This window comes from Macrobrachium nipponense, chromosome 30 (genome assembly GCF_015104395.2).
Source record: "Macrobrachium nipponense isolate FS-2020 chromosome 30, ASM1510439v2, whole genome shotgun sequence".
Lineage (NCBI taxonomy): Eukaryota > Metazoa > Arthropoda > Malacostraca > Decapoda > Palaemonidae > Macrobrachium > Macrobrachium nipponense.
Window position 1 is genome coordinate 14,028,359 of NC_087218.1, and position 9,815 is coordinate 14,038,173.

At 38.4% G+C, this 9,815-nt stretch overlaps 1 protein-coding gene across 7 annotated transcripts in view; it reads left to right on the forward strand.

Annotated features, from left to right (window-relative positions):
- Window positions 1–6,294, forward strand: part of LOC135202302 (uncharacterized) — a gene marked incomplete at its 3' end in the record, with an annotated part of 223,734 nt that extends 217,440 nt beyond the window's left edge. For all 7 annotated transcript variants that reach the window (XM_064231626.1, XM_064231627.1, XM_064231632.1 and 4 more), the window contains 1 exon segment: window positions 4,746–6,294. In XM_064231626.1, coding sequence (XP_064087696.1) covers window positions 4,790–6,294 — 1,505 coding nt within the window.
- Window positions 6,295–9,815: the final 3,521 nt, after the last annotated feature.

A 9,815-nucleotide genomic window follows, 5' to 3' on the forward strand; every position in this document is an offset into this window, starting at 1 on the left:
TCTGTCATACAGACAGTCAGACATTCTTAAATGAACGTTTTTTTTTTTTATTATTGAATTATTACGTTTTTTGGGTCGGGAGTGTAAATACTCATGGCTTTTTTTTTATACAAATATGCTTCACTACCATATTCGCTTTCATTTTTCCCCCAAATATGCTTCATTATTATTATTTTTTTTTTGACATTTTATAAATATATTCTTTAACCCTTTCTTTGGATATTTTTCAAATAATCGTTTGTTTACATGAACCATTTGTGTATATTCATATATATATTTTTGATGTTTTCCTAAATATTTTTAAAACACTGTTATCGTGTACTTTGGCCAATAATTCTTTAAATCGGCATATCAGTAGACGTCAGCGAATTATTGGACATATCAGTTGACGTTAGCGAATTATTCGGCATATCAGTTGACGTCAGCGAATTATTCTGCAAAAAACTCGTGCCTATTTTGTGACTATTGTTGTATACGGTTTATTGTTCATGTTTTTTCATTTAAATATTTCTTTACTAAGATTACACATGTCAGCTTAGCCATAAAACTGTCATGGTCAATTTTGTTATGAAAAAAGCTCTAGACGAACTTTTTTTTTTTTTTCTTTTATTGAATGACTGTATATTTCATTTAATGATTGTATTTTTACAAATATGCTTCATTACCATATCCTCTTTTATGTTTTTTCGTAAATATGCTTTATTATTTTTTTATTTTTACATTTTATAAACATATTCTTTAACCTTTTCTTTGTTTATTTTTCAAATAATCGTTTGTTTACATGCCCTTCTATGTATAATAATAATATATTTTCTGATATTTTCACATAAATATTGTTTAAATATTGTTATCATTGACATTGCCTAATGATTTTTAAAATATTCTTTCATATATTTGTAAATACATGCCTTTATAATAACGAAAGACAATCAAAATAGGTATCCATATTTCTATCTGAACTGCTTGAAACAACGTCTTTGGAGGAACTGCAGCCGCAAATGAATATTACCAAAATGCCACCGAGAAAAAAAAATATAACAATTGGGAATAAAAGTACCATTACCATGGATTTCTCTGAAGTCAGATGCCATTGGTGCAGGGCTGGAAATTTCTGAATGACGACTCAACCGCCAATTTAATATAATCTGCGAAATCTGGCGCGGAATGATGGGAATCTGAGACCGTATCCCTCACAATCTGCTCGAAGTGAAATCTCGCGAATTGTCGCTGATTTGTGGCTGTGTTTTGAAACTTCACGCTTCCTCGCTGTTGCCCATATAGCAATCCGTACAGTCGTCGTCCCATTCACTTCGCGAAGTGTCCGTGCAAGGGCGTCTTCCCAGGCCGTAAAACCCCATCCGACCATATATAGCCGTGTTAACGTACTATTTTTAGAACCGACAGATCTGATGTCTGGCATTACCCGCTTCCGGAATTCGAACTCGCTCACTGTGGTTTCCGAAATGCGCCTGCAAACTGCAAACGTCATGTCACACTTAAAGAGGAATGGCTCGAGGATTCGTAGCCATGATTCATTCAGTTCCTCTTGTTGCCATTCAAGAAGGGACGAATATTTGTGTGGTTACAAGGCGACTCTTCAGAATGAAATGCCTATGTATGCATGCGAAAAAAGGATATTGCCAATTTATAAATGAATACTAATTATAGGAATAAGAAAATACACACACACACACATATTATATATAAGATTTCTCCTGTTTGTTCGTCTGAATAAACAGGAGAAAGCGCAGGGTACTGACCTGCCTGTCCTTTTTCTGTGGTATTCGCTTATGTAATGAAGTCACGGGCATCTACTGTGATTATTAAGCATATACATATGTGTGTGTGTGTGCATATATAATACATGTAATGTATATATATATATATATATATAAATATATATATATATATATATATATATATATATATATATATATATATATATATATATATATACATAAGCACACTACAAAGCCACAAAGCATAAAATGAGTTATTGTGTGAGTACCTTTCAGTTAATTTCAAATAGTATATCGGTTTACCGTAAAACCTAAGAGGCTCAACAATTATTGTCCGGGTTTACTCGTGAGAAAAATGGAAGGTCGTGCGAAAAGCTCATCGACTTCTGAAGGTTTTTTTTTTATAGTTTGAAATATATTATGACCCCCGACATTTAGTAATGATAATGAAGCTCTGGTGGTGAGTCCAGTTCTTTGGAATCTTCCAGTACAACTGTCGAGGACTGCCGTTTGGAAAGGCAAAGCTCTCGCTGCTATTACTGGCGTTTTGAATGTCATCTGCGTGTCCCGTTAATTTTTGAATTTCGGAAATAATTCATCAACCACTTGGCGCCTGTGGATTTTGCAAGTAATCTGTCAGTTCAATGGCACGTGTGTTTTTGGAACTAACATCCCTACCCCATGGCTTATGGTTTATGGAATTAATTTGTGAATCCCGTGGCTTGTGGATGTTGGAACAGTTATAACAAAAACCTATATCTGCAGAAGATTTGGGAATTAATCCGTCAGTCCTGTGGCCTGTGGAATTTGATATTAATCTGCTAATTCTATGACCTTTGGATTTTAAAATTAATTTGCCAGTTCTATGGCCTTTGGATTTTGAAATTAATCTGCTAATTCCGTGGCCTTTGGATTTTGAAATTAATCTGCTAATTCTATGGCCTTTGGATTTTGAAAGTAATCTGCTAATGCTATGGCCTTTGGATTTTGAAATTAATCTGTCAGTTCTATGGCCTTTTCAATTTTGGCCTGTTGAAACTATTTTGGATATCCTACTTATAACTAATCCACCAGTCCTGTTGCCTGTTGATTTTCAAACCACTACACTATTACGACCATTGTCCCATTATTGTACAACTAATCTTCCAATCCCATTGCCAATTAACTTTGGAGTTAAGTTTCCAGTGCTAAAGCCCACTGATATTTTTTAGGTAATTCTTCATGAATTATGTTGTGAAACTGATGGTGTGCCTTTACCGATAATGACGTCACCAAACAGCCCGAACTTAAAACTTGAAGTCATTCATATACTTGGTAATATCATAAATTGCCATCGACGTGGAAAATACACAACTTTGTACATTCACAAAAACACACGCGCACACACAGACACATAGACACACAGACACACACGCGCGCGCGCACCTTCAAAATCATATACTAATATCATGAAAGGTAAGAATAAGAATAATTCAACTACACAAAAGAGTTACAAAGCATACAGTTTATTTTGTACTTCGTCCCCAAGCCCCAAATATGCGTTCGCGGGCAGACGGATTTGCACAATTACTCGGCTTATCTAATTAGTGGAGCAAAGTTTACAGAGCATAACGTCAATTAAGTCGCTCTACCCCCTGAACACAATCAGGCCCGATTAAGAGAAAAAAATATATATATACACAAAGGCAACATATTTTTGTTTATATATAAAATCTGAATACTGACGTTTTACTTGGTTCTGAATGCTGCTTTTGGAAGGTGCAGCTAGTAAGCATTTTTGAGAGAGAGAGAGAGAGAGAGAGAGAGAGAGAGAGAGAGAGAGAGAGAGAGAGAGAGAGAGATTGGATTCTTAAGCACGAGAACGCTTTGAAATAGAAACTGATAACTATTTTTGTAAGCGTTTCAGAAGCTTAGTGGGAAAAACTATTGTGTGTTTTGCCAAGAATCTAAGCTAATGTCAATTTCAAAGTTATTTGACCTCATGATGATCAGTCACGTTTTTGGACGTCTTATTATGAGTTTTCATTCACTTCCAATTCCTACAATATATGGACAAAATCCCCAATTTTATTCAGTGTTGGCAACCTTCACTTACTTTTGTTTTCTGATTCATTCGCTTTTCTTTCAACTTTTAATGGATGTCTGTAAAATCATAAGTGACGATTTTTTTTCCTTTATTTAATGATGTAATTACTTGGAACAATTTTATATCTCTATTCGCCTATATATGACCTAGGCATATGGCGTGGAATCATTGAAGGCAGCGCTTGAAATAATACAGCAATTATCCAGATGGAAACCGTGAACACCGAAATTGCAGAACTGGAAGTCAAATTCCTCCGTGACTTTCAAAAGCATTGTGGTCATAGTATTCTAATCTGGGAGCAGCGAGAGATTTACTCAGACCTTTCCATGGTTTCGAGCTTTGAAAGGAAGTCCCCATTGTAGGCAGTGTTGTTTGTTACCCAAGTCTAGTTTCGAGGTAAAGAAATGTTTTGACAGCTAATGAGGTCGGAACTACAATAAGAAATCATCGCAGGCAAATTGGACATCATCTTTTGCACTATTCAATGATTCCGTACTTGAAGTCAACAAGACAAGCTTTGGGAATATTTGTATGGCATAAGATCATTTCATTAGAGCCTATAAGGTCAAACAAATGATTTCCCTTGTACAATCATAAACGTGTTATAGTAGATTTACATCTCATGTCTAGGCCAGTCCCTTACGACGCTCCTGATTGGCTGTTGATAAGCAAATCACAGGGCTGGAAATTCTCAGTCTCTCTAGAGAGTTCATATAGGCAAGGTGTATGTTCCACTTCTCCTGAGGGATACGTCTTTCAAAAGTATCTCTCAGGAGAGGTGAAACATACATCCTGCTTATGTGAACTCTCTCGAGAGAGACTGAGAGTTTCCAGCCCTGTGACTGGCCTACACATGATGTGAATCTACTATAGTAGCATAAAAATGCAATTCTAATGTTTTGTTTTTCTTTCTCCAACAGACATGATGGCATGAAGGCAATCACTCAGTAACCTGATAATTATCATGGCACAAATCCCTTCTCACTATTATGGGAATTATTCGGAGCATCAGCAGGTGATGTCAGAGAATTGCCACTCGTCCTACCCTGGTCCCTTTAGTGAAGGAAACTACTCCTGTACCAGTCCAGCTATCAACATAGCATCGCAATATTCTCCAAGCAATTACCAGCCCACTTTCACACCAGCACCAACGCCACCTTTCCAGAATCCCTACTGTGGACAATCCTATTGTGAGCAGTCGCCAAACTTTCATCAGAATTCTGTTGCTAACCCCTTCAGCGTAGAGAGAAACAGTTACCTGACCAACCAAAGAATCGACAATGTGAAGACAACGAATGACATCTACGAAAGACGCCATTCACTTGAACTTGGAGAACCTCTCGACGAAATTCCTGTGGAATCCCTTTTGCGCATCAGCAAGCTAGAGGGTCAACTAATAAGTGAAAGTGAAGCTGAAGACGCGTCCTCTGATTTGTGTTTGTCGATATCACGCCATAACGACTTTTCTTCCGTTCTCACGCCTGACTCCTCTGATGATTTTTTGTTTGCAACTGACAGAGACGAAGAAGATTCAAGGTCAACCATGTATTCAATGAATTCAACCTCAGATTCAGCCGTGTCAGCACATTCTGTGGGTCATGGTTACGACCATTCCAGCACATCTTCAACCTCACCCAATCCGGTCTCTTCTTGCATGAAGTCTCCATTTGAACCGGGAAATTTCACAGATTCTCTCATTCCTAGTCAGCCATTCACCCAACACAGTAACCAGGCCACCATGAATCCAAGTCCTGCACCTTCTAATATAAGTTGTGGTAGCTTAAACAACAGTTTCCTTACCTCAAATAGTCATGTCTCCCTAGAATCGGGACAAATGGTGGGTTTCCCCCAAGTCAGTCCCAAATATAGCCAGAGCCTGGCACAAAACTACATTGATCCTTTTATGCAGAATAAAGAGCAAGATCTGAAAATGAGTGAAGCCAGTTCCATGAAAAAGAAACCCAAGCAGGTTAAAAAAGCTCCTAAAGAGGAGCAAGGTGGACCAAAGATTTCCAAAAAACCAAAGGTTTCAGATACTCCTAAGTTTCCAGTCCCAGTTTCATTCAACGAGGCAGTTATGAACGCTAATACCGACAGTTCAAGCGCGCACAGTTTATCCTCTCACTTAGATGCATTTGACGAAGAGCTGCTCAGTGGTGACAACTCTGACCCGGACTACCCAGGGAGCGGAGAGTCTTCTGCTGCATCACAATCCAAGGCCAGTGGAGAACCCCAAAGAATCGTGAGGAAGAGGATGAGATGCCCCCGTGGGATGACCCTGGAGATCAAACCGTGCGAGGTGTGCGGCGACAAAGCCAAGAACATGCACTTCGGGGGCCTGGTGTGTGACTCTTGCAAGGCCTTCTTCAGGAGGTCGGTGCAGAGCAACGCCTGGGATCAGTTCAGGTGTGAAAAGGAGGGAAGCTGCAGCATCAACAAAGCGAACCGGAGATGCTGTCAGTACTGCAGGTAAGAAAAGATCATTCTGTTACATTGTAATGATAGCTATAAGAAATAATAGTAGATAGGGAAGTGTAAAAACAGAAAGAGAGAGAATAATCAAAGTACAGTGAAATAAGGAGAAAGAGAAAGAGAAGGAGAGAGAATAATCAGAGCATGTACAGTGAAAATAACGAGAAAGAGAAAGAAAAGGAGAGAGAGTAATCAGAGTATGTACAGTGAAAATAACGAGAGAGAGAGAGAGAGAGAGAGAGAGAGAGAGAGAGAGAGAGAGAGAATTGAGCTTTGGTGTGTGAGTCAAAATTGGATCAACAAGGCTAGACGTAACAAATCCTTAGTCGCAGTTTCAAACCTTTCAGTTTTGGTACATTATTTTTCTGTTGTTAAACTTCTATTATGTAGAAAGTTACGTTAGTGTTCTTGTCAGGAAAAAAATCCAATTTCTTTGTAAAAAAACTCAGCAACATAATAAGTTTAGGGGTGATAAAATTGATGCTTTGCTGTCATTACTTGCCAAATCTTGTTCGGAAAAATCTAGTGATGCAATACTTGTAACGGATGAAACAGTGTGGAAATTGGAGACAGTGTATTGTATTCGTAAGGTACATTTTGTTCCTTAAAAGTCTGAAAGCAGTTTCATTCTTTATACATATTTTGGGATTATTTACCTAACATGGTCGACCAGTGGGCCGATAGGGGGGCGGGGTGACCCCTGAATACAACTCTGAAGATAATGAGAGTCTGCAGGACGCACAAGGACACTGATTACATTAAACTCAGTCATCAGTGTTACACGGTTTTTGCAATAATTCAATTTAAAAACAATTAACTTGAGAGAGTAAGTGGACTGCATTCACAACAAAATCAATCATCATGTTTCCGCTAACGGTATATATCAGCAGAAGTTATCTACATTAAAATTTCCATAAGAATTTTTAACACATATATATTCTTATTCTACTGGACGGTCGGTATTTGTTGTTTTTTCAGTGCAATACCATTTTGACGTTTATCTTTTTGAATTTTTTTTGTTTTACCCTTTTCTAACTTTTTACCCTTTTCTAACTTTTTAAAATTTCCCTGTACGGCTCCTTTCATTTTTCATGAGCAAATAAATGTACAATTGCAGCTTAACATTTTGCCCACTCGGTTCACCAGTTTTAAAGTATATTTTTCAAAAATTAATGACACTATGAATTTAAGGGTATATTCACTGGTAAACAGAATCCAATCTAGTAACCCTATTATTATACCTCGTAGTTCAGTGTATAGATATCAGATGTCCTTATGTAACAAAATTTTATACTTACATGGCTTCAAGAACCTAAATCCCAGACAATTTCGAAAAACATCTGTATTAGAATTGGCACTGAACAAAATAACAAGTCAGGGTCCTTTTGATACTTTTCCAGGTTACTTAGAAAATTTTCAGTATCCCAGGAATAAGAATAACATTTTGAGTAACGGCTTAAGTTAACAAGAACGTGAAGAATTTCAACTAGAGACTGTTTAGTCTCAAGTTCTTTGTAAAGTACTTCGCCATTGCGTTTGCACGTGCTCTAGTTCAATCTAGATCAAAAGGTGAATGATTTTAACTTGGTCTGTCTGCCACGAATGAGGCTTAGTTATTTGTTACAAGGCCCTCGTCGAACCCTGACAAAGGGCCTTTGCCCTTGCCTGAGTCCAGTTGGTATTTAGTAACGGGTATCTGAGCGGTTCCTCCTCTCTCTCTCTCTCTCTCTCTCTCTCTCTCTCTCTCTCTCTCTCTCTCTCTCTCTCTCTCTCTCTCTCTCTCTCTCATTTCCCTATTCTGTGTAAATCAAATCTTAAAATTAAAATAAAAAATATAGCTGTTGATCAAATTGAACAACGAATCGTGTAAAATGAAATTATGAAAGATGGATATTAGTCCCATTAAGCATTGCCCCGATGCAAACAAATAATTGCTTGTCAAATAAAGATATGTGGGAGTCAATTCCTGATCCCACCAAATCTCTAAACCAACCCACATTTCACCTAAGTCTGTTACGCATAACTTTCAAAGTCATTACTGTCATTAGTTCCAACTTTCAAAGGCCTTACTGTCATTAGTTCCAACTGTCAAAGTCATTACTATCATTAGTTCCACCACTAAACTTACCCATCTACGATGGGTGATAAAATACGGGTGCAGAAGTGAAAAATTTATATGTACTATTTGTTCAGCAACATTAAAATAAGGGCGATTTTTATACATACCTACTACAGAACCTCTTTGTACACAATATTATCAGTTTGTCCACAACTTAATTTCAAGTTGGCAGTCAGTTGCTCTGCTCATCGCCACATACAGTTGGCCATGCGTGAACATGGGTGACGGCAGAAACACACCAACACGATCCAAAGTCCGGCCCTGCGACTTGTTTGCAGTGAATGAGAAAGCCAGGTTGATGGGAAACTGCCTGCGCCGTAACTGGAACGGAAACTGGTTGTCCGAAGGCATCAGAGGAATCCGGGGGATGAACAGACGTTTGCCTTTGTGAGGGCCCGTTGCTATCACTGCTTCGATGACGTGGGAGTTTAGCTCCATAACGGTGTACCTCGTTCTGTTGCAATGTCCATTGGCAGGATCGAAATTCCGAAGCAACATTACCGGGCAGTACTTCTTCAACGTTATTTTGTGCACTGGCAGTCCCGATGGATTTAAGTTATTCAAAAAATCTTGCGGATATTGATGATAATTTTCATCTTCTATTGTGTCCGAGCTGAAATATTCGCGACTTTCTCCGGGGAAGTTGTACAGAAATTATGTATAAAAAATCGTAAATTATCTAAGTCTACGGGAATAACCAGCCTCGTTTCACGGCCAGAAACAACTCCGTTTCAGGGAATCCCTTCTCACCCCCACCCCCTACAAAGGAGGGGGGTAGGTTAGATGAAACCCCATTACAAACCATCTTAGGGGTCCCCACCATAACCCTGCCAAGTTTCATGCCCATCTGACCAGCCGTTTGGCCGTGATTGAATGACAGACAGACAGACATTACGCCCAATATAGTATGATTATACATGATCACTTCCAACATCGGCCATTTTGAATGCTCTTTTATACAGGAGCATATCTTCCCCAATTAATCATGGGTCCATTGAAACATTCTGTTGAAGAACAAATACCTCATACTAATTATAAAATAAAAAAAATAAAAAATTGGTAGCAAAATCACATTTCAAAACATGTGCGAAATACTAATCAACAAAGGCATCACTGGTAAACGCTAATAAGTCTTAAAGTCCAACACTTACTTTCCGCAGAAGGAATTTCAGATCCTTAGAATGTTCCAAAGCATGATCAGCCACTATCGATTTTCACACCAGAATGAGTGACTCTCTCCTAACCAACTCATGAACGTGCGTTTCCGTTTTCAAACGCCCGCAAATCCTATTTCAACTGGACCATGCTTTCATGATGGAAATTTCCATCCTTGATACGTGACACTGTATCCGAGCACTCTCCAGGCAGTGACGCTGTATCCGGCCACTTTCCAAACAAT